This window comes from Dermacentor silvarum, chromosome 1 (assembly GCF_013339745.2).
Source record: "Dermacentor silvarum isolate Dsil-2018 chromosome 1, BIME_Dsil_1.4, whole genome shotgun sequence".
In the NCBI taxonomy this organism is placed as follows: Eukaryota; Metazoa; Arthropoda; class Arachnida; order Ixodida; family Ixodidae; genus Dermacentor; species Dermacentor silvarum.
Genome location: NC_051154.1, coordinates 53,374,613 through 53,398,973, shown reverse-complemented (window position 1 = coordinate 53,398,973; position 24,361 = coordinate 53,374,613). Strand labels below are relative to the sequence as shown.

Sequence of the window (24,361 nt, the reverse complement as noted above, 5' to 3'; positions counted from 1 at the left end):
CTCTAACCTTTCATTCTGAATTAGTGTTATCAGTTTTGCATATCTGTTTATTGGCATGATCGTTCACATGGCATTTGATGTAGCCCTAAATGTAGATAGTGCAAGTCTTCAATGGCACATATAATTCATACCTCCTCGTGTGCTCGCCATGCTACATGCTGCTCAGTCAAGGCAACAAGATGGCTACAGCCAAATTAGTTCATTTATGTTAGTGCAGGCTGACAAACTGTCCCATTTTAGCCAGGGCTGTCCTCATTTTAAGGTGCACCTTGTTTATATCTTGACATATGCTTTTAATAGTTGCAGTCATTATGCAATTGTGCTGGATTTACTCAAATTGTATATCAAGATATGAACAACATTTGATAGCCATTTTTCAGCTATACTAGTCTGAATGGTGCTGCTGGAATGAATATGAATTTTGGGAGATGGGGGGGGGGAATTGTTTTCAAAGCATGTCTCAGTCTAGCGATTTATTCGTTTTTGGTTGTAGGAATTTCATACAGTGGAAATATTTTCTGTGGATCCTGTAATTGCTTATTCGGTGGTGACAGATTGTGGCACATAACAGAAAGAACTTTAAAAGTTTTATCAGGTCATGTGGTGGCAGCAGTCATTCTGAATTTCTCTCAAAAATTCATTATGGCATCTTTCTGGCCATGAAAATTTGGAAACACTTCATCACTTACTGAGTACCTACCTCATGTAATGAGCACAGTCCAGAAATACATCCATCAAACTTCATGCTTCTAGCTGCTGCAGGCTAATGAGTGTGAATTAAACCAGTCAAAAGACGAAGAACAGAGGAGAGATGTGGCACACACAACAACTGGCATACATGAGTCGTGTGTGCCACGTCTCTTCTCTGTTCTTCGTCTTTTGACTGGTTTAATTCTGAAGAATATATACCAGCTCACCCAGATCACAGCTCTGATGAGTGTGTAGGTCATTCAACAATGTTGTGCCTACTTTTTTTTATTGGTGTCAGTGGTACTAATATTCCATGTTAAAAGCTCTCCTCTTGAATAATTGTGAAACCTTCATGGGACATGCATGAATCAGTTTTTCTGGCAATGCATGTCTAAGCAAAAATGCATTGGAGTAATGCTGTTGTCTAGATTCAGTACTGTGCACATAAGCCTATGTATGATACTTCTAACTTGGAATGACTGTTTTCTGCAGTGCTAAATTCAGAGAGCTGGAATCTCCTTTGTAAGTTTTTATTTTGTAATATATCATTATTACATGTCGCATACCTCATAGTCACACCGAAAGCAGCATTTTGTTGTGCTGGTTGCATGTGATGCACGTGGTTATGTTTATGCTATGCATGGGTCAGGTCTCATTTTGCTGCTGATTTTGAGTAACTTTTGTGTGAAAGTTGCAAACACACATTTAGCTTTTATTCCTGCGAACACAAATAAATGTGTGGCATCCCTGATCCTTTATTTTTTTTCTTTCTTCCTCCCTCCCTCCCTCCTTCCTTCCTGATAGTAAAGTTTGTGAAAGAGCGACAGATGAGCAATTTTAAGATATGATAAGCTTTCTAAGTGAGCATGACTTCTTAGTGCTACTATGCTTGAATGATGTAATAAAAAAAAAAAAAAGCACACAGCATGGTTATGCAGGGGTTCAATATTATGAATTAGGTAACATCTGCATACCAAATGGCAGAAGCATATTCTGTTTTTGGACGAACAGTTGTAAGGTATACAAGCTTGCATATCTAGGGAGGCACATGTTTCAGAGAATGTTTGACAAGGCCGAGTGAGCGGTTAGCTGAGGCAAAAGTGGACATTGATGCAATAATTTCATGTTAAGTCAGATTGAAAGTGGATTTCAAGTTACTTGTATAAAGTATAAATATCAGTGTTGTTCAAAACATAAGTTGTTGGTCAGCGAGCGTTATGATTAGTTAAGGACACAAACTTTGTTTTAGAATAATTGAGTGTCATTAACCATGCCGTACACTACTAATAGTGTACATTGCTAATAGTGGGTTAGACTGCAGGATTTAACGATCGGTATAGTACATAATCATCTGCCAAAAGCCTAATGAGTGAGGACACATTTAGGCTAGCCATGATTTCGGAACACAAATAAGCCCATGCTAGTCTACCTTTTGTTTAGACACAACATGGCTTAGGTGTACATATGCATGTATGTAGGTACACAAATATGTATGTACTCTAATGCAGGAAAACCATGCCACATGACAGTACTTTGATGTACTCCTTTAATTTTTGCTCCTACATGTACCCAATATTGCTCCTAGATGTACCCAAGTAATTGATCCCCACATGTCATTTTGAGCATTATTTTCTTCCCAGTTAGCGAAGATGTAGTTTGTTCTTTAGCGTGTTATCTAGGAGCAGAAGCGCAGGATTGCACAGTAAGCATTATGAGACAATAGTGCAGTCAAATGGCATGCACTTGCATTTAAAAAAATAAGGTTGGGGTGGTGAATTTTTTTTACTTTGCTCATGAGCGTACAATCAGCAGCAGCAAAAACAAAAGCAATTGTTGTAGTGCACAGCCTTTGGCAGGCTCAGCACAGTGTGATGGGCATGCCGAGAAAAATGTTTCTCTTGTAAGGTTAGTTTATGACATGTATTACAAGGGTGCATGTTCCACTGACATTATTTATTGTTTTCTGAAGCATGTGTGCATCAACTTTACACCGAATGTGCTGAAAATCATGCATTGTTTCATTGTTGCTGTATTTATGGGCTCTTTTGAACTTTTTGTAATGCATTTTTTAGTAATGGTCTCTTTACAAAAAGTAACAAACTTATGTTTATCAACCTACCAATAATGTTAAACATAATCTTTGTGATAACAGTATTTTCAACAGGGGTTGCAGCCTAACGTAGCTGTTGTTGAACATGGCATATTTGGCATGGATGGCCTCTTCAAATACATATAGAGTTTACAATTAATGCACGTGTACAGTTAATTTCATATAGCAGTTAGACTGGGAAGTCAGTAAATGGTCTTAAATTTTCATATTTTAATTAATTCTAGGCCAGTGGCAGCACATTAGGGTGGAGCATATATTTCCGTGCCCTTTCTTACATATTAAAAACTCTCTCACCTGTAGAAATTTCTTTCTAGTAACTATATTGGACTGTGCATGGACTAGAATTACTACAATTAGTATTGGGAAGTTGATAATATGATTACTTTCAGTAGCACTGCTTTATTATTATTTTTCCTTTTTATTCTCTCTAAAGAGGCTTTACAACACATTTTGATCCAGCATGGCAATAAATAAGTTTGATTTGTTGAGAAACAATGCATTCATGAACATCTGAGCCAAATATTATTCCTGTACATGCACCAGGGTGCTAACAGTTCCACTTGAAAGGCTGATTGCCCTATCCTCTAACAATCAAAAACCCTCACCACTTTTTTCCTTACTCTTACATGAAAGTAAACACAATAGCTAGTGTGTGAATTTTTTTTTAATGTCACAAATAAGTGTGCAGAAGCAAAAGCAGAGAAATCTCATCATTGATGAGGTGGTGGTGTTGTAGATTAGCATTTTTTCATATCTGCTTTTTGTTGTGAGAAAAAAAAATTTAGGGTAGAACCAAGGGGCTCGATTTTTCGTTAGTTACAACTCATGAAGCAAACAGACTATGAAGCCAGACAGAGCATAGGGGCTGTCATGGCTGTGACTGGTGCTGGCTAAAACACCCAAGGCTAGATCTAGTACATATACACACATACCCAATAAAGCAGATGAGAGGATGGCTGCCGCAGTAGCTGAATGTAAAGCACTGCACTCGTAAAGTGGAAGATGTGGGTGCAGCTCCCACCTGTGGCAAGTTGTCTTTTCGTCTACTTTCATTCCTCCATTCCGTATTATCTCTACATTTCAGTTAAAAATAACAGTTGCTTCCCCCTATGTTTTCTCCGGCTTCAGTGTCTCTTTGCTTTATATGATTGCTTTCTGTCATGTTTTGTTGGCCAGAATCATGATGGTGGAGTGACAAGATTATAGTCAATTGTCATGGTAGTTACTTGGTTTTGTGAGACTTTGAGACGTAACTTGTCAGCATTGGCTTGGAATGCTGTCATATGGAATCATATTCTATGTAGTACAACAAGTTGCACCCTACAGATTGTATCCTTATAGCTCTGAACATTTGTTTTGTAGGTTTTCTCCAAATGCTCTCAGCCATTTCGCAAAGGACATTGTTGGTGACACAAGTCAGCTCAGCTCACAGACTATTCTGCTGCAGCTATTCTGTCTTCCATTGAAAAGAATTGGCGAGTACACGCGGCTTTTGAGTAGACTGCTTGCCAGTATGGACCAACACGTAAGTCAGGCTTATTTTTCATCTGGTATGGGGTTATTTTTCAACAAGTAAACATATGATGTAGCATGATATATATATATCTACACACACACATACCGGGTGTCCCACCTAACTTTAGCCAAACTTTAAAAATATGCAAATGCCACGTAGCTGGACAAAACCAAGGAAATGTTGTTTGTCGTCGCTTGGGCAACATGACATGTGTCGCTAGAGCAACATGAAAAACACCTGATATAGCTTTCCGTTGCTCAATACGTGCTACATAAAAGTGTTCTTCTGAGTGTGAAAGAAGCCCGTGAATACACTGCAAAATTGCTGTGCGACTGGCTGCTCAAGGCACTTTGCGCGTATTCACGGGCTTCTTTCACGCTCGGAAAAACACTTTTATGTAGCATGTATTAAGCAACATAAAGCTATATCATGAGTTTTTCATGTTGCTCTACAATTTTATCATTGACACTTTTCATCTGATTATAATATTTGAGAAGTTGATTAATTAATGAAGGCTAATTATATAATTATACGGAATGCAAAAAATAATCTGAGTATCTTCAAGTGACGGCAAACAACATTACCTTGGTTCTGTCCAGCTAGGTGGCATTTGCATATTTTTAAAGTGTGGCTTAAGTTATGTGGGACACCCTGTATAATAAAAAGGACTGAATGACTATTCGATCTAAGAGGTTTTTCATAGTCATGCAGTAGCATAGTAAGCACTTACCCCTCTATTGAAGTGAGCAGTAACAAAGCAAGCTCACAGACATGTAAGCCTATCATGCCATCACCTGTGCTTGCCGCTGGGCTGCCTAGGTACCAACGTTAATAGACCCAACTCACTTTCACAGCTCCGCTGAAAACATGTGTTTTACTGCTGTGCTTCTGTTGCGTCCTTCAGAAGTTCGTTCAGAGGTTTCAGTGTTGGAAGCTCACACTGGTCTGCGGAGGTGTGAAGCCTGGCTTCTGTCGAGCATGCGATATGCTGACATGTTTTGCACCGGGTTGAACAAATGGCCACAAGTCGTCAGCTAAGCGCTACTTTTATTGCGTAAACATTCTTTGGCAAGTACCACAAGTCTGTCACGCAAAAAGTGTAATGCCTTTTAGCTGCACAAAAATGCCTAATTTGCAAACTTAAAATGTTTATATAATCAATCATCATCAATATCATCAGCCTATACTTATGTCCACTGCAGGACGAAAGCCTCTCCCTGCGATCTCTAATTGCCCCTGTCTTGCGCTAGCTGATTCCAACTTTCGCCTGCGAAATTCCTAACTTCATCACTCCACCTAGTTTTCTGCCGTCCTCGACTGCGCTTCCCTTCTCTTGGTATCCATTCTCTAACCCTAATGGTCCACCGGTTATCCATCCTATGCATTACATGGCCTGCCCAGCTCCACTTATTCCACTTAATGTCAACTAGAATATTGGCTATCCCCGTTTGTTCTCTGATCCACACCGCTCTCTTCCTGTCTCTTAACGTTAGGCCTGACATTTTTCGTTCCATCGATCTTTGTGCAGTCCTTAACTTGTTCTCGAGCTTCTTTGTTAACCTCCAAGTTTCTGCCCCATGTGTTAGCACCAGTAGAATGCAACGATTGTATACTTTTCTTTTCAACTACAGTGGTAATCTCCCAGTCAGGATTTGGTAATGCCTGCCGTATGCACTCCAGCCCAATTTTATTCTTCTATAAATTTCTTTCTCATGATTAGGGTCCCCTGTGAGTAATTGACCTAGATAATTGTAGATATAGATGGATTATAGTAATATAAATGCAGTGCTGCCACTCCTGTGCCAAATGTGCCAGATTGTGCCATACGAGATTTCCTGCGCCATCCAGATAAAAATACATGATTTTGCACCGAAGTGTGGTAAAATTAGCGACTGCGCATTAGGTGTGTGGCCGCAGTGGCCTGCAGACGTCGGCGACCGATAATTCGGGCTCGATGGGGACCGCCTAAAAGTCCAAATAATTGGGAGTCGGAAATATCCAAATTCACCAGAAAAGAACTGAATTTATTCCGCCAGTGGCTAAAAAAAGACATTATTCTCGGTTGACCACTTTCAGGGATACGTTCACTTTCGCGGGATTTCGCCTCACTAGCGTCAGCGTCGGCATACTTCGTAGTGTGCCAGGAACGCTATCATTCGTCGACGTGTCCAGTGCTAGTCGCACAAAATGTCATGAAAGTGAAAGTATCCCGGAAAGGGATCGTCCAAAAATAAAGCCGAAGTTTGTCAACGTACGCTTGCCTACGATCTGGTCAGTCCGTATCTCTGCCATTGTTATGCTGTCGCCACAAATAGACGAAAGTACCATTAATGCATGCACCGAATCTTCAACCTTTGGCAACAGGACTGCTATTTTGTAGCGATGCCTTTTTCACTGCCACTCCTTGTGCTTTGTCAGTGGCGTAAGAGCGGCGCTCCGCCTGCATTATATGGTATCAGCCAGTAGAGAACGGTGGATGATAAGGGCGGCATATAGAATCGAGCGGAATGCATCACTACAAATTGACTGCGCTAGCATAGCCCAATGAAGGCGTTTTTTTTTTTTTTTTTTTTAAGCAGTTGCTGTCCTCGTCGGCAGAGACATCGAGGGTGTAGTCGGCGCCGCTTGAACAACTTAAGTCGCCGCGACCGTGTCGCTAGTTAACACGTCAATGAATAAACGCTGGACGCGCGGAGCCAACCCAAATGCACCTCCGAATGGCTTGCCGGAGTTCGCTAGCGCGACGGTGTGGGCGCGGTCGGTGCTGCATTAACTAGGCTTGCTAATTTCGGTATCCAGCAGGTGTCAGCAACATGGCCGACCACCATGCTGAACCATGCTGGGGCGATGCCAGTGACGTATCAACGCCAAAATATTGCTATTTCTGCTCAACTCGGCAGTCAAATTAGCACGCAGTCGGGCAGGCAGAGTCCGAATTATATAAGTAGAATGACGTACCTTAAGGTGTCCGAAATTTTGGTCGTACTTATACTTTAAATTTATGGGCCAGTAACGGTGCCTCAAAGTAGTCCGAATAATCGAGCTTGTTTGAATTACTGGTGTCGAAATAATCGGTCGACGCCAGTTGTGAATCAGCCAGTTACTGAACAGAGGCTTCAGCTTTACGAGGAATAACAGACCATTGAAAAGTACCTGGTCTCGTCTGAAGCAATGACTGAGCGTTACGAGGAGCTCATCAAGGCTGGCCTGGTTTAGAAAAGCATTGATGACATTGAGCCTGACCAGGTGTTTCTGACTGATGCTAGAGCCTTGCTGAAAACATAACAAAGTGTTAGCTGTCAATGAAAAAAATCATACGATGTAAAAGGCTACATCTGAGCAGCTGCACTCAACTTGAAATAAACTAATTACAGCACACTGTGTGAACAGGTTTGTTGTCTTCATTTAAATTAAAGGGAAACTCACGTATTTAGAGGCAGAGCAACATTGTTTTACAGCAAGCGAGTACTTTCTGGAATAACGCTTGTCTATTATAAGTGTTTGAAATAGCTTAGGACGTGTCCATCAGCTGGCATTTATTAGCTCCAAAGCACTCCGAAATCTGTATCTGGATGCTCCAAACTGCTCCAAAATTAAGATTTTGCTGCACCAAAAATTGCTTCAAATCTCAGTTCGTCAGTGGCACCACTGTAAATGTAGATGATTGGTACCTTTATAAGATATAAGGAACAATTTTAAAAAATGATCCGAGGGAATACTCATCGGGATACACAGGGCTCCATAGAAAATGCATGGGGAAGCTTATAGTAGGTGTGTTTCAAATGAAATTTGGGAGTGGGCCAACTTAAATTTGGGCGTGGACCAATTGAAATTTGCCATGGGCTACTGAAATTTGTGGGTGGCCAACTGAAATTTGAGAATGGGCCAACTTAAAATGTGGGGGTGGGCTAACTTGACATTTGGGTGTGGGCCAACTGAATTTTTTTGGGGGTGGGTGGGGGCAACCTAAATTTGATGCTGGGCCAACTTGAAATTTGGATGTGGGCCAACTTAAATTTGGGTGTGGGCCATCTTGAAATTTTGGGGTGGGCCAACTTGAAATTTGGGGGTGGGCCAGCGCACAATACAACTAACTTTCTCCAAGGAAATGCATGGCTTATACGAGGTGTCTCAACTATCATGCACCAAGATTTAAAAACATGTAAATGCCAGATAGCTGGACCGAACCAAGGTAATGTTTGCCATCGCTTGGAGATACTCAGATAATTTTTTACGTTCTGCCTAATTACATAATTAGTCTTAAATAATTTATCAACTTCTCAAGTATAATTGGATTAAAAGAGTAAATCAGAAAATTGTAGAGCAACATGAAAAACTCCCGATACAGCTTGCTGTTGCTCAATACGGGCTACATAAAAGTGTTTTTTTGGGCGTGAAAAAGGCCGTGAATATACGCAAAGTGCCTTGAGCGGCCAGTGGCACGGAAATTTTGCGTGTATTTGCGGGCTTCTTTAACGCTCGGAAAAACACTTATGTAGCACGTATTGAGCAACAGAAAGCTGTATCGGGATTTTTTTATGTTGCTCTACAATCTTCTCATTGACACATTTCATCTAGTTAGAATATTTGATAAGTTGATTAATTAATTGAGACTAATTGTGTATTAAGGCAGAATGCAAAAAATAATCTGAGTATCTGCAGGGACAGCAGAGAAAATTACCTTCGTTTTGTCCAGCTTCGTGGCATTTGCATATTTTTAAATATTGGTGCATGATAGTTGGGACGCCCTTGTATAGGATGGAAGGGAACTCTCCATTTGCAGATTGCCAAATAAACATTTATTGTTAAAGGCTTTTTCACACTATGGTAGTTTTCTTTTTTTTTTTTTTTTTCTTCTTCCCTCATCAGCTGTCCTGCTTTTATCTCCCTCCAGCATAATCGATTATGTACTGCCTTATCTGGCGGTATATCGATGGTCACAATCGATGTCGGAGTAGCTTCGCAGTATGGCATAGCCGTTGAAATCGAAGCGTACACATCGCCCTTAGGATTCGTACTGCAGCGCTTGCGAAGCTGTCACTCATGGTGAAAACCATGAACTCTAATTACGAAGGCAGTATAGCTTTTTAGTGGAGCAATAAATCGACGTAGACGAGCGAACGCGTGTGCAATACACAACTGCCGCGCTGCTGCAGCAGCAGCCGACGCGGCCGACCGGTAGCCGGACTCGACCGCAGAGCTGTTAGTTCGTGCAACCACCGCATGGGCCACATTCTTGCGCTGGCCAATATGTGGAGCTGCGAAACTGAGTTGGTTCTAGTAACGTTGCTAGGTACTATGCACTGAACAATATACTTTGCACTTCTGTCGCGTTTTTTTTTTTTTTTATTCCAGTCACATAGAGAAACATTGTTTTGCATTTCCCTAAGTGCCTGTTGACTCTCAATTAGTGTGTGTGCCTTACAGCTGGCGTTTTCATCGCAGTGCTTGTGGATTGAATGCCCATTCAGCGACCTAAGTGAGGAATTAAGAAAGCTTGTAAGCTCTAGGTAGGGTTCTGTAGTTCCGCAGTTTACTTGTGGCTAAAATCAGACGGTGCTTATCGGAGTTAATTTTTTCTGCATAGTTTGGAGTTTATTGAAGCTTTCTTTTTTGGCACAATGAAATTAAGTTTGGGGGATTTTTTAATTGCTAATCACTTTTTAATTTCACTGATACCTCTGGGGGGGAGCAAGCTTGACTGGAAAGAAACAAAGAACAATGGAAATATAGCTGCAGGAATGTTTTTTATTTACAGTCAACATTCACAAAAGCAGAAGGGTTTATTGCAGTTACAACTTAGTGTACATATTTAACAATTTTGGAATTGGTCATTGCGGTGCAATCTTTCTGATTTATGGAATGAACCACTGAGAAGGGCCTTTTAATGTTCACACTGGATACAGGAAAAGCCAGTAGATCTAGCACATTATGTGAAATGACGGGCCATTCTCGGGCGTGCATCCTCCAGAGAACTAGGGGCATAACGGCTTTTTCAACCGCATTCACCCGATATTCTGAGAACTTATCGCCAAGTAGCAGTAGTGTCATGCCCCCAGTGGTATAGTAGCAGGAAACGACCAGTGTGTCAAATGCTGCTGGCAATTCCCTCTTCATGTTTGTATTCAAGATCTGAGCGCCATACTATAATGACTCACTGGTGTACTGCAAGTTGTGAGGAATTTGTTGCAGCTCCACTGCTCCACTTTTCTGCAGCAGTAGCATAGTTTCCTTGGTAGCTGTGAATGACTTCACAGCGTTTCTCCTCATCTAAAATGTCAAGTATACAGTTGATGTCCATGCAATGACTGTGGCAGGTGTGCCGTTCCATCAACTTAACAACACCTGCAGGTGCACATCAAGGAGATGGTACACATCATGCAAAAGAGTAGACTCTGCTTCTTGTTACCTAATTACTGAGAGCAGGTTGAATTTTTATTTTGGAACATCTGTTTGATGGACTGTTTGTGTGAGGAGTTTGTTGTCATAAGGAATACTTTTAACTTCTCACACATTTTTCCGCGAAGATAGTGAGGACATGGTCACGGGATTACAACTGAGCAACCTGAAATTCTGTTTTTTTTTATATATATATAAATCTGAATTGTAAATTTTTTAATGGTGAGCTTTTTTTATTTTATCTTATTAATCTGAAAATGTGGAACCCTAACTATAGGTGGCTTTTGAATTCTCAATTCCCCTTTTTTTTCAATATTTTTTTCCCACATTGGCTTACTAGACAGACAACTGGCAATTTTTAGCTAGGGCCTAATGGTTATCATTTGGGTTTAATTTAGATACCTAGCAAGTGTCAAGCCCATTGGTTACCTTTGCAATTCAGCTGTCTGACTTATTAAGTTGCCTAGTTATACATAAATTTTCAGCAGTTGCTTGCTGCGTATATTGAATTAGTTTTGATGAAACAGGCTTAATAATAATTGGTGTTATCTTCAGTTTGAGAGCACTGTTAAAAAAGTGTATAAAACTGACAAAGACTGCACATTGAGTATACTTGCACACTGTTAAAAAGTGCATAAAACTGACAAAGACTGCACATTGAATATATAATAGTGGATAGAATAGTGGATGCCTATACATATAAGCTGAGTTATGTACTCAAGTATACTACATCAACTAGAATACCAGTGACAACGCACAAGCTGAGCACTTTCTAAGAATTCTAGAAGTGGATGCCTGATCCACGGAAAAAGTATAACAGGAGGTGAAACTATGGGCCGGCGCCAGCGTGAGCACTTGTCGTGATAATGTCACGTTGGGTGAGGAGGAGATGTGTAGCTTCACACGTGCTATTGCGCGCACGTTGGCGCAGCACCCCTTGTGGCACCGCAAGGAACTATTGTTGTCCCTCGCGGTTGGAGTGGTGCATGCGTGGCCGCGGTGATGGAAAAAAAAAAGTACCTTCCTCCATTGCCGCGGTCTCCGACAGTGCCCGGCGTCGTCTGCTACTGGCTACTTGCGCTGGGTTGTCGGATACCACCCAAAAAGTTTTGCGCCAGCGCGGGTTGCACTCAAGGGATAAAAGACCTGTAGGCTGTTTTGGTATGCATATTTTTTTCCAGATTAATATTTAGGATCACATGCTTTTTATGTGGCAGTAAGACCAAGAAACTAGCGCACTTGAAAAATCAGACGATCTGCAATCGTAGCCAACGTGACGCACTGGCATCAAGCAGCCACGCGCGAGCAGACGAAAGAGCGCGCTCGCCACGTCACGGATCCGCTGCATCGCTTCGACAAACCGTCACATGACCATACGTCAGCGTCCGGCGTTTGGTAGGGGGCGCTGTCACGGCTTCTGCCACCGTGCTCCTGTGTGGCATTTTGACGACGCGGGAAGGAGCCGAGTTGCGCCTCCTAAATAATTCTTTCTCCGTGGCCTGACCTTAGTGCCATAATGCTCCATAGTGCTACGGTGTACTGTGATGAAGCGAAAAAAAAAAATTTTAAACTCTGATATACAGTAGAACCCCGCTGTTATGTTCCCGGGTGCTGCGTTTTCCCGGCTGTTACGTTGTTTTCGGCCGGTCCCGGCACAGCTCCCATAGAACTCAATGCATTGGTAACCCCGCTGTTACGTCGCAACTTTGGGACCGTTCCCACATCATACGTTGCAAACTGCCACCCCGCGCCGGCCCGAGCTGGCATTTTTACTTTTCATGTCGCTTGGCTTGGTTGCTTGACGATGGCATTGGCCGCCCAAAGTGCTAGGGCGACACTTATGACGTATTTTCGGTTTTCGCCACCAAAAGTATGGCCCTTAAGATCTGTATTTGCTATCAAGAGATGGTGTTTATGACGCGTTGTGGCCCTAAAATTGGTTTTGGCTCATAGATGTTCCGTATAAAGTCCAAGGGCCATAATGCCGTCGCCACGCGCCGTATGCTGTATGTGCGATTGAAACGCGTGCTAGGGGAGCCGACGACTGCGTCTAAATCTCGCGGGCGAAAGAAAGAAAAGCAGGGAGGAAGCGCGCCTTCATCCGTTGCGCTCGACGAACCGGCGAGGGAACAAGGGGGGAGGGATAGCGGGCAGCATTGTGCTCTGGCATCAGCTGCGTACTGCGCGGCGGCGCGCGGTCGCGCGGGCTGTATCTTGAAAGCGATCTGCGTTAAGGGCAGAGTCTACGTAGTGTAGGTGCGTCGGTGGCTTGTAGCTTTGTGCGTGCTGTGTGTTCTCGGCGCTCAGTTTGCGTTGAAGTGATAGACAACAGCACGAAGGTCACTTCCCTCGCTTCTGCAGCGGCGTTTAAATTCTTCACGCCAGCGTTTGACAGCACGTGTCTGCGCTCATCGAGTGTGATGTGTTCATGTTTGCCTGTGGGCACTGACACCATGCTTGTTAATATAGTTAATAAGCGAATGTTTACAAGTTTATACGCACGATAAAACTACTATTCTTACTTTGTACAGCTGTCTACTAATTTTCTATCGCAATCAGTACTTTGGCTGTCAGGCAAAACTATGACTTTTTTTCACACTTAAGAATTAAAATAATATTGTGTGCAGTTTAACACTACTCCCATTTCTCAATTTTTCCTGTTTCCCAGCTCTTGTGTTTCTCGGCTCTTACGTTTTTTTTTATGGTCCCGTGAAAAACGTATCAGCGGGGTTCTACTGTATTTCGCTAAATGCTTTCACAGTTAGAAGTCATGTATGTAAGGCATGATAGTGTGTGCGTCTATGGTGTTGTTTTTTGTGTAGTCACAAATCCTTGACCTAAATGAACATGCAGTCTTACAACATTTCCCGATTCTGATGTTCCTTAAAGGCCAAGCACATGTAAATTTTGAACCACTTAAAAAGGCTAGCTTCATATTGTGTATACATAGAAGCCTCCATGCAAAATTTTACTTTTGAGCTATGAGGGGATGTGTCATAAAAAGCTTACAGAAATAGACAGTTTTGATACTGTAACTAAGTAAAATGCCGCCATTTATGCTTGGCAAAAATAACACATAACCCAGAATGCACACGGCACCTGTGCATGACCTCTGAGATTGGAAAGTGCCTGCAGCCCACTGAAAATCTCAGAAGCTATGTTCTGGTATTGGCATTTTATCTGCTAACCACCAGTTGTCAGCATTGTCTGCTAAGGTGCTATTTAAAAGATGTTAATAAAGTAATTAGACAGTTGCCAGCCCAGAAGCATTGCTTAGCTTCCTTCAAAAGAATATACTACCCATTTAGAAGCAATTTAGCCAAAGTGAAGCTATATTTGGAGTTGGCCAATGAGGCTCGTACACATTGTGTAATATTTGAAAGAGTAGAAAACTATTGTTCCTATGCAGCACCATAATACCATACCATAATATGTTGGTATCTTTTGCCACTGCCTGAAAAGTGTTAACACTGTGAAGTTCTAATAGTTACATTAAAGTGAGTGCAGCAATCTTGGAAAAAAAGAATGCCATGAATGCCAAGAAGGCATGTACTTAGTCATAGAAAAATTACTTGCCTGATGTCAGTATGCGAAAATTCCTGCAGAAGAACAGCTAGTTTGTTTGATTACTTTGTGTCTCTCCTTTTGTAATTTGTTTTATTTGTAAATATTTTGCATTTCAGTAATGGCAGTATGTAAAGCCTCAGGTTGGCCATGATATTAATGTACTTGTATATACAGTGGAACCTCATTGATATAATTCTGCATGATCCGTTTTTGGGAATGATACTTTTTTTTTCTTTTCCAGATAATATGATTTGGTTGGATAATACGTTAATGATACGATTTTCAGATGATAGGCTTGTTGCGGAACGCCGGCCACTCGGTCGCGTCGCCAGAAAAGACGGAGCCGCGATCCACTCAACGAAGCCTTTAATGGCGAGAGACAAACACAAAAGGTTTCATGATGATGATAACGGTGTGCACACTTTTTGGCACCAGGCGCGGAGGCAGCAGCCCACAATCCATTCTTTTTCTTCGTCGTCTGCTAATCTCCGACATCCTCCGGGGCCTCAAATGTGGTGACATCTAGTGCTAGACGATGTAGCTTCTGCACTGGCCTCTTGAAGACTTTGCCTCCCTGTAATCGGATTAAACAGGCACGCACAAATCTGTCGGTGCCTGGGTACACCTCTTGAACCCGGGCTAGAGGCCAGAATAACTTGGGCGTGTTGGGAATGTCGACTGTTACGATGTCGCCAACCTTTAAATTTCTTGAGTGATGCGTGGGTGAGCGATGAGCCGATGGTAGTCGCAGCAAATATTCATGTTTCCATCGCTTCCAGAAGTCATTCATAATTTTTTGTCGATGTTGAAAACGGCGCTGATAGTCGTTGCGATCGTGGCTGGCTACTAGTTCTGACAATGTCTTTCCTTCTGGTAATGTCGTAAGTTGCTGGCCCACTAGGAAATGCGCTGGCGTGAGGGCTACTGGCTCGCCTGCTTGAGTATTAGAATACGTTAGAGGTCGTGAATTGAGCGCCGCTTCAACCTCAGTAATAATAGTTGAAAGTTCTTCTGCGTTTCCTGTAGAGTGAAGCGTCGTTGGTTTTGTCGCTGGTATCCTTAGGATGTCGTTGATTTGGGGCTGTGAATGCTTCACAGCTGGCCATTTTTCCGGGTCCTTACTCAGCCAAGCTGGTCCTTGCCACCAGTGTTCCTCGGTAGCCAGTGCATCTAAGGTAGCCAGTTCAGCAGGATTGGTTTCTCCTGGACAATGCCAGCAGCTACATTCCGAAGTAATAGACAGAATTTCTGTGATCCGGTTCTTCACAAAGACGTCTAAAGTCAAAGGCGCTCGCTGTAACCAGCCAAGCACTATGGTTGCGTCAGTCCAAAGAAAACATTGCGCTCTTGGCATGAGATCTCCGCAGCTTTCCACTATATATTTTAACAGCCTGCTTCCTGTTAACGCACCCATTAGCTCTAGTGGCAAGGATAGAGCTTTCAGTGGGGCTATCCTTGACTTGGCGACAATCAGAGTGCTAGCCACCCTCCCATTCACATCTTCTACACGAAGGTATGCACAAGCTCCGTACGCTTTTGTGCTTGCGTCGACGAAAACGTGTAGCTGAAGGTCACGCGGTTCTGCAACTCCACTCATGAGGTGACGGGGAACGTTGACTTTTGACAAATGGATCGACTCATTTCTCCAGTCGTGCCATTTTTCCGCAATGTGATCAGGAAGAGCTTCGTCCCAGTCAACCTTCCAAACCCATAACTGCTGAAACAGCATTTTCCCTCGCACTACGTATGGTGCGAGAAATTCTAATGGGTCGTATATCCTCGATAGTGTCTGGAGCACAAAACGCTTAGTGTCCTTCGCCTTCTCCAAGAAAGTAAAGATGTTCTCCGGGTTGTAGATGAAGGCATCTGTTGCTTTGGACCAACCCATCCCTAGCACTCTCTCTTGATGTCCAGCGTTCTCATAGGCTAGAGGGGTAAGAACATCATTGGAGTCGAACAGTCGTTCTAGTTGCCTACAGCTTGAGCTCCATTTCCTTGAAAGCATACCAGCATCATCCATCAGCTCTTTCGTGCACTTGTAAAGAGTCGGCGCTGCTTCTAAGTCATTCGCTCCGAATAACAGGTCATCGACGTAAAAGGATTTCAGAAGTAGCTGTGCTACGGCCCTTTTCTTTGGATGAACTTGTGTCTTCAAGTGATGCTGTATAGTAGCCGTAAGCACGAAGGAACTTGCTGTGGATCCAAAGGGTACTCTGGTCATACGCCAAACCTCGACCACTTCTTCCTTGAAAGGAACAGCAGGACTTTTGTCAAACCATAGAAATCTGAACAGGTCACGGTCCTCGTTTCGTATCTCTGCTTGCAGGAACGCCTTTTCGATGTCACGGAGCCACGATACACTCAAAGAAGCCTTTAATGGCGAGAGACGAACACACAAACGCTTTCATGATGATGATAACGTTGCGCGCACTTCTTGGCGCCAGGCGCGGAGGCAGCAGCCCACAATCCATTCTTTTTTTTCGTCTTCTGCTAATCTCCGACAAGGCTTTATTTCTTGGTTTCCGTGAAGATCGTATCAACGAGATTCAACTTTATTCATATTCTGTGTAAATTATATATTTGTTGATTATCAACAAATACATGCTGTGTATGTAACTAAACTAAACTCACCTTTCATTGAAAATCCAAAGCTTTAAAAATGCTTTATGTCATACATATCAATTCAAGACAGTGCAACAAAAAAAGCTTGGAATATGGAGTTGTGGTGTGTCTGGCATTGACAATGTCAACCGTGTGCTAATTTGGGTAATAGTGCTTTTGAACGGGACCAGTGCTTGTAATATAGTCTCCTCATCTCCCATTCAGAAGTGCTGTTTCACCCAAAAATCATGTCTTTAGTGGAAAATTAATGTGTGCTTGTTTTTTTCAACATAAGTATTTTTCTACTTGCAGACAAAGCTTTGGAGTAGCCTGCAGTCCTGCTTAAATGACTGGCTTGCCTTGTATGATATGTCAACTAAAGAAATGAAATTGGCAGAGGCAACAAAATCATTTTGGGACTCTGTGAGCCAGAAGCTAGCAGTAAGCATTCCTTCTCATTGGTGATGCTTTTATTGCCTCAGTTCTCAAAAAAAAAGAAAGAAATAAAGAAAAGAAAGCAAAGTAAATGCATAATATAAGATTTAATGCAATGTAAAAAGAAGGCAGAAAAGAATTCATATGCTTGTGGTAATATGGCTTTCATGACACTTATGGCATGCCACCCTCCTTATCCACTTTCCCACATTTATGGCGGCTGTTTGAACCACGCTAATGTGCAGATTCATCCTGTTACATACAATGTTTTAAACATTGGGCTTGTCATGGGACATGGTGCGTTTTAATTGAGATTGCATATTGTTGCTTATGCTTCAAAGTTAGACTCTTGACTAGCAAAACAAAGTAAATTGCTGGTTGAGGACTGTGTCTATGCTCCTAGAAACGCTTGAGCTATGGGGTATAGCGATGAGCTTTACATGAAACAAGTGCTATAATTACAATAGGTGGGAAAACTGGGCTAGTTGGTATATACAGGGTGTTTCAGGGAACACTTTCAAAATTTATTTAAGGTTGCCTGTGGCACATAGCCTAATTCTAGTTAATGAGCTGGTCTACTTGAAGAGGCGGATATCACTTGCACAAGAAACTGAAATGCATAATCGAATAATTAACAGAAATTCACTAATTAAGTTTTTAACTAATTACCTGATGGCCTTATTGCAATTTAAAAATTGTAGCAGTGGAGTTCGCAAGATGGATCCACTTAGAATTAATTCTCAGGATGACACCAGTTACGAGATATTAATTCCAGAACTTTGCGGAGAAATGCATTGGCGTTCCAGTTAATTTTGTGCTTCAATGCAGAAAGCGACGTTTTGTTAAGAACCTAACTGGAATGCCAGTGCATTTCTCCGCAAAGTTCGGGAATTAATATCTCGAAACTGGTGTCATCCCGAGAATTCGTTCCAAGTGGATCCGCTTTGCGAACTCCATGGCTACAATTTTTAAATTGCAATATGGGCCATCAGGTAATTAGTTAAAAACTTAATTAGTGAATTTCTGTTAATTATTTGATTATGCATTACAGTTTCTTGTGCAAGTGATGTCCGCCTCTTCGAGTAGACCAGCTCATGAACTAGAATTGTGCTATCTGCCACAGGCAACCTTCAAGAATTTTTGAAAGTGTTCGCTGAAACACCCTGTATATGCATCGTGAATTACAGCAGCATGAAATGAGGACCTGTCCTTTCTTTCTTGCATTGAGTATGCCATAAATTACCTTTCATTTTTATCTATTTGCTTTCTGTTCGGTCCCTACTTGTCGCGAGTTCTTGTTACATGTTTTGTGAACTTAGTGCAATAATCATTTCATACATTTTACACATGTGGGGAGAAGGCACATTTAAGGTTATGTATGTTGCACGGTGCATAGCTTTACTTTTTAGGAGACATCTTTTATGTCATTCTTTTAAGGAAAAGGTTAGTGATATGAAATGGGTGGGGCAGTGTGGTGGCATTTTAAGTTCTGTGTGACAGCGGACACAATGAATTTCAATTTATGTGTATCTAATGAATAAGTACCATCAACCGCCAAAGTTTACGGGACACAAGATCTGCCAAGAAGCTGAATTCCCGCGAAGCGTGGTGACACAGCCTCAAATTAAATTTTCCAGCATGTATTAACCTTCACCACCGACACAGTGATTCATTAAATTAAAAGTGCATCGCCTTAACAGTGCTGTAATTCACATTTGCAGAGAAAACCGCATCCCGTAAACTTTTGTGGTTGACTGTACATTAAGGCACTTTAAGGGCACGTCCACACTGGGGCATACGGTCACATCCAGAACACCCTACGCGTAAGTTACCGCATACTCGGCAGATGGCGCTAGTACGGTAGTAAAATGGCAGGACCCCCCCTCCACTGTCTGGAGAGCAGCATGTTGGCAAGTAATATGAACAACACAGAATTTCAGCTGCAGATTTATGGTCGCTCTAGACACCGAATGTGGCAAAAAGGAGCATTGCAGAAAGCGCATTCAGCCTTTTTAAATGCAACATTTTCTTCCTCCAACATTCTTTTCTTCTCTTTCAGGACATATACAGGCTGCCAGAATGCCGAATGTTGCGTGACAGTAAAACGTACCCATTGCAGCTTGTCTCAGCTGGCCGCTTTGCAACACATCATTTTGTGTTGTTTCATGACAAGTTTGTTCACTCACATGTAAGTGTGTCAACAGTAATGGCTGTTATAGTATGAATTTATCAGCAGCTAGCATTTGTGTTTCAAACCCTAAATAGGCGGCAGATAAGTATTCAATAAAAGGTGTTTATTCTGTGGGGTTCGCGCTAGTTAAGTTGATTGCAGCCACATTTATTAAAGGGACGCTAAAGGAAAATACAGTCGATGTTTTTTTTGTTTTTTTCTGACTCTCTATGGACTGTGAAAATGTCCAAAAAATCGGGCAGTTCGAAAAAATGAATGCATGCCTTTTACCGCTCCATAGGGCTCAAATCGCCACAGGCACATCGAAAACAGCTCTGAAGGCCTACCAGTACGCTCATTAAGCATATCGGTGCTTATACTGTAACAGGAGACTGCAGTAATTACAGAATACATGTGGTGTCCCGTCACAGTGGCACATTGTAACGTAATGGAGCACCGGAACACAAGCAGACGACCCTTGCTGTGTGCCGGAAGTGCTTGAGTGTAGTGATAAATTGTAGTGACAACATTCCAACTATTGCGAATAACATTTGTTCACCAAAAAGGAGGAAAATTTATTGATGATGCAACATGGGTAGCCGTTCAAATAGCTTGCGTGCTACTTAGATGGCAACGGGGCGGCTGAAAACTCAGGGGAGCGGCGTCGCTGTGATTGGTAGCGATGCACTTCTTTAAACCCTTATAACTGATTACCCATCTTACGTGGAGCACTTAAATGTGTCATTTAATGATCAGAAGCACCTACCTTAATGACTCGGTACGTTTGTACAAAATCGTTTCAGTGTCCCTTAAGTCGAGGTAAGTCGACAGAATATTTGTCTAGAAGTCTGTCATCATTTTCTGTTGGCCAATATAGCACATTGTTGCGTTGAAAATCGCTGCTGAGAGTCCCGCTGCTGTTCTTCTATTTGACCCGCCCTTGCCAAAGTGGAGGATTTGACATCATCTCCATGTGACCTCCCCTTATGCCTCTGTTACGGCTCTTGTAAGCTCTTTATTTAGCTCTATATACGAAGCATACTGCTTGGCGGCTGCAGGTGTTCTGCTTGTGTGAATCAATCTGGGGCTCTACTTGGGTTCACAATGGATACCTCACATGCAAGGTTTTTGATGTACAGTTCCAGGAAGGTGACAAAATCAATTCACATGTCACACGTCACATATGCCGTAAGCGGCGAGGTTGTCGAAAGTGAACACGGTGTGTGGGCATACATAAAGATGTGCACAATTCCTTGCTTGCAGTCGTTCCAGTCTGCTTTTGCTTCCACAAAAAAAATCAAAGATCTCCTAGGTAAAGGGATCCAGCTTGCACACGATCAAGTAGTAGAGTCCCGTTGCGCCCTGTCTGGAAAACCTCCCCAAGAGTCGCACCTTCCTTTGGACGTATGTCTTCAGCTCAAACACACACACGCACACATGCACGCACGTGCACACACATACACACACAAACAAGCCAAAAAAAGACATGGTCACGTCGAGTGTTGCACTCTCGTTTCCCTGAAATTCGAAGTCATCGAATTCGAGATCTTTTCCATTTTGTAGCACGTCATGCACTTTTCACATGAATGAAATACCAGGAAATTGAGGGTACAATTAAAGCACAGCGGGAGCATGAAATGACCAAACATTAATGATATACTTGGGGAGAACGCTGACTATTGTGTGCTCGTGATGAGCGCTTTGTTTAATAAAGGTGACATATTTTCCACTCTGCGTGCTTTTTAACTTTTACGCTAATGGTAAAGTTGGGATGCATTTTTTTTTTCAACGTGACTTTTGTAATATTATTGAACTAAGAGCTAGCTGCCGAACATGTAGCTGGTGCAATAAGGGTATCTACATGAGGTCTAAAATATTTGAAGCACATTCAGATCATAGGGCTAACTTTTAAAGTATTCTATGACAAATGAGTGCACCAAGCAGATCTGGCACATGTACCAGCCTTCAAATTTCAACATTAAGAAGCAGAACTTCAGTGCTTTTATATAGCTAGCTGACGTCAAAACAGGGTAACACTTCGGCGTGAGTGGGCATGCCTCCCTTTAACTCAATGTTGTGTTTTGAACAGAAAATAGCTGCTTATAAGTGTGCATGTAAGTTGGCAAAATGCTGCGTTTGTCTAGGACATTTGTAAACAGAAGTACATGAAAAATATGCGAGCTTGGAACTCTTGAACTACAATCAAGTCGTTCTGTCCGAGGGTAGCGAGGATGTAACGCGTATAGTGCGCAGTCGTTTATGCAGCAATTGACGATAGTTGTGTGTAACTACGCGACTACAAAAGCCCCATTTCAACTGCCTTATGTCACGGCAAGGTGAGGTGTTTATCCGCATCACACGGTTTGGACACACCTCACCATCACACAGTATCAGACGATGCTTGCACACTTGGCCCAAAGGTGGACCGCAGCACTGCAGTGGTGAGAACGACATCGGGCCGCCTGCTACCCATAGGCAAAGCAAGGAGTTCGTAAACTAAAGAAGTATCGATAAACGTTGGGTGTCACAGATGAGAGCTATCATAGTGGAAAACAGATGGCGCCACTTCGATTTTCTATTTTCGTCATTTTGTCGCTCATGAAAGCTTGATTTTTATTACGAATGACGAATTCGTTATTACAGAAGCTTAATCTTTCAATCTAGCTTGACTTAATATTTTCCTTTAGTGTCTTTTTAAGAAAGCGTCAGCAACGAAGTGATCCGGTGTGTTTCTTCTTCTTGGCCACCGGTTAGCTGTTGTTCTCTCGGCGAGGCTGTCTTCGTTTTCTTCATCCTCCATAGTTGCAGCCAATAGTAGTGCTCCTGCAGGTGCCCTCCGCCTGGCACACAGTGTGTTATTCAAATGTATTTACAGTGGTGCTACAGATAAGAGTAGTATATACAAAGTTTGCGTTGTACCATATTCACATAGTGCATGAAAACACGAAAATAGCGTGCACATTATGGCTTCAAAGTTCAGGGCGATTGAAGAGAGAGCCAGGCTGGGAAGTCCAGCAGTCGTGAGGAAGAGGAATGCTGGGGCCTAAGGGCAGCGTGCTGGTCATGTGAAAGATGTCTCCATGGACTGCTTATCTCAGTCAGTGCTTGTCATTGAGCTCTCAATGACTGTGTCGATGCCGACAAGGACACCTTTGCACTGGCTTCGTGGTTGGGAAAGCTGCCCTAGGTAAACTGGCTCCTGCGCGCAATAGGAGGTTCACATAGTTGACACTGACTGCTGCACGCCAGGTGAGGTCTGCAGCGTTGTTGTCATTTAGAAGCGGTAGTGATGAAGCTGGGAGGTAGCACAGGTGCTGGGAGGTGGCAACAGGCATTATCGTAGCAATTTCAGACCGTGTGGTGGGGTGCCCAGGTGTTCTACATAAGGGAACTTTTCACAGCATTGGATTGGGTGGTGGTTGTGAAAGGCTGCGAAACTGACGGTGCACAGGTGTAAATTTGAGAGTACTGTGTGGGGACGCACGGCGTATTTGTTTGAACAGATGACATGCAGTAGGCTTTCTTCGTTTCCCTTTTGTCATTGTCAGAGGTGCGCTGGCATCACGCACAACGAGGCTGTTGAGCTGCATTGTATTGGCCAAGTATCATGATGATATTCGTGGGATGGGCATTGGAACATCATTGGCGACAAGAAAGGGTAATGGCACACATGGTTTAACATAGTCACTAGCGCAGCCGTCACGTGGTGGTCACTCGTTCTCACTAGGTGCTTGGTATCCTCCATGGTTGCATCAGGAGGTTGCTTCGAAGCTTTGGTAGAGGCTCATGGGTCAGACGGGGGGTCGGTCAGCTGTGATCAACATCTAGTGACTGTCCAGCGTGTTGTTGGAATGAGTGATCAACACCTCTGACTTTGCACACGGTGAAGTGATGTGCATTTCCGTGTGCAGGGGCACAGGTATGGCGCCATGTTTTTGGTCATGGGCGCTGGGCATGACGGCCTCCCAGTCGAAAAGAATAACCGGTACCGGGGCCACGGTGGCATTTTTATGCGTGTCGGGGTGAGATGGCTGCACGTCTTGGTTGTTATGCGGAGGTGTCGGCAGAAGCACAGCAATCTGGGAATGTGGAGAAGTCTAGGCCAGAGTGAGTTGAGGCAGTTGATGGCAAGGGTGGCAGGCACGAGACCGTATGCTGGACACTGAAGTGGGCCAGGACTGCAGCCTTGAGATCATTGTACCGGCGTTTCGCTTAGCAACGAGAAAGGCAGGTCGATGGCCACATCAAGCAGGAGTGCACACAGCAGAACCTTAAACTTGAAGTGCTTTATGGTGATGAGGTTCTGAGCTAGGGCTGCCTCCAGCCTGACAAACCAGCCCGTGATGTCATGATGCTCGAACTAGTGAAGCGGTGGGTTGAACTGCGTGTGTGATGGGGATGGAACAGAAGAACCGTCATTTCAGAAGCAATGCTTTGGGATGGTAAAATGTGTTTGCAGTACAGAGATCTTAATTCCGTGCGAGGTCGTGCGTTACTAGGAGTCCAGTGTTGTGGGCGATGGCGTCTCTTCTGGCTTGACGGGCCGGCCATATCTGGCGACGAGAAAAGTTTCTCGAGCTCATTATATGGCCGGTCACCAGGTTCCGGCAATTCTTTTCGCAGACTGATGGACAGAAGCTTGATAGCCAGGTGGTACTTGTCTCACTGTGAGCTGACCCAGAGGAGGATGTCGTGGGCCTACAGCTGAAGGATTTAGACCACTGGGTTGCTCTCGTAGAAAGGCGGGATAGGTGACAGCGCCTTCCACAAGTTGTCTTCATTGGGAGCCTAAGGTGCGGTTGCCATGGTAGTCCATGTTCGGGTAACCATATGTGTAGTTCGCCAGTAAATGCAACCACAGCCACATTTATTA

General features: G+C 43.1%; 1 protein-coding gene across 7 annotated transcripts in view; it reads left to right on the top strand.

Annotated features, from left to right (window-relative positions):
- Positions 1-24,361, top strand: part of LOC119463320 (alsin) — a 119,911-nt gene that overhangs the window by 36,215 nt on the left and 59,335 nt on the right. For 5 of the 7 annotated variants that reach the window (XM_049668122.1, XM_049668127.1, XM_049668138.1 and 2 more), the window contains exons 8-11: positions 1,183-1,212; positions 4,163-4,325; positions 17,196-17,324; positions 19,378-19,506. In XM_049668122.1, coding sequence (XP_049524079.1) covers positions 1,183-1,212; positions 4,163-4,325; positions 17,196-17,324; positions 19,378-19,506 — 451 coding nt within the window. The remainder of the gene's footprint in view (positions 1-1,182; positions 1,213-4,162; positions 4,326-17,195; positions 17,325-19,377; positions 19,507-24,361) is intronic. The other 2 variants (XM_049668133.1, XM_037724132.2) reach the window with 1 other exon arrangement.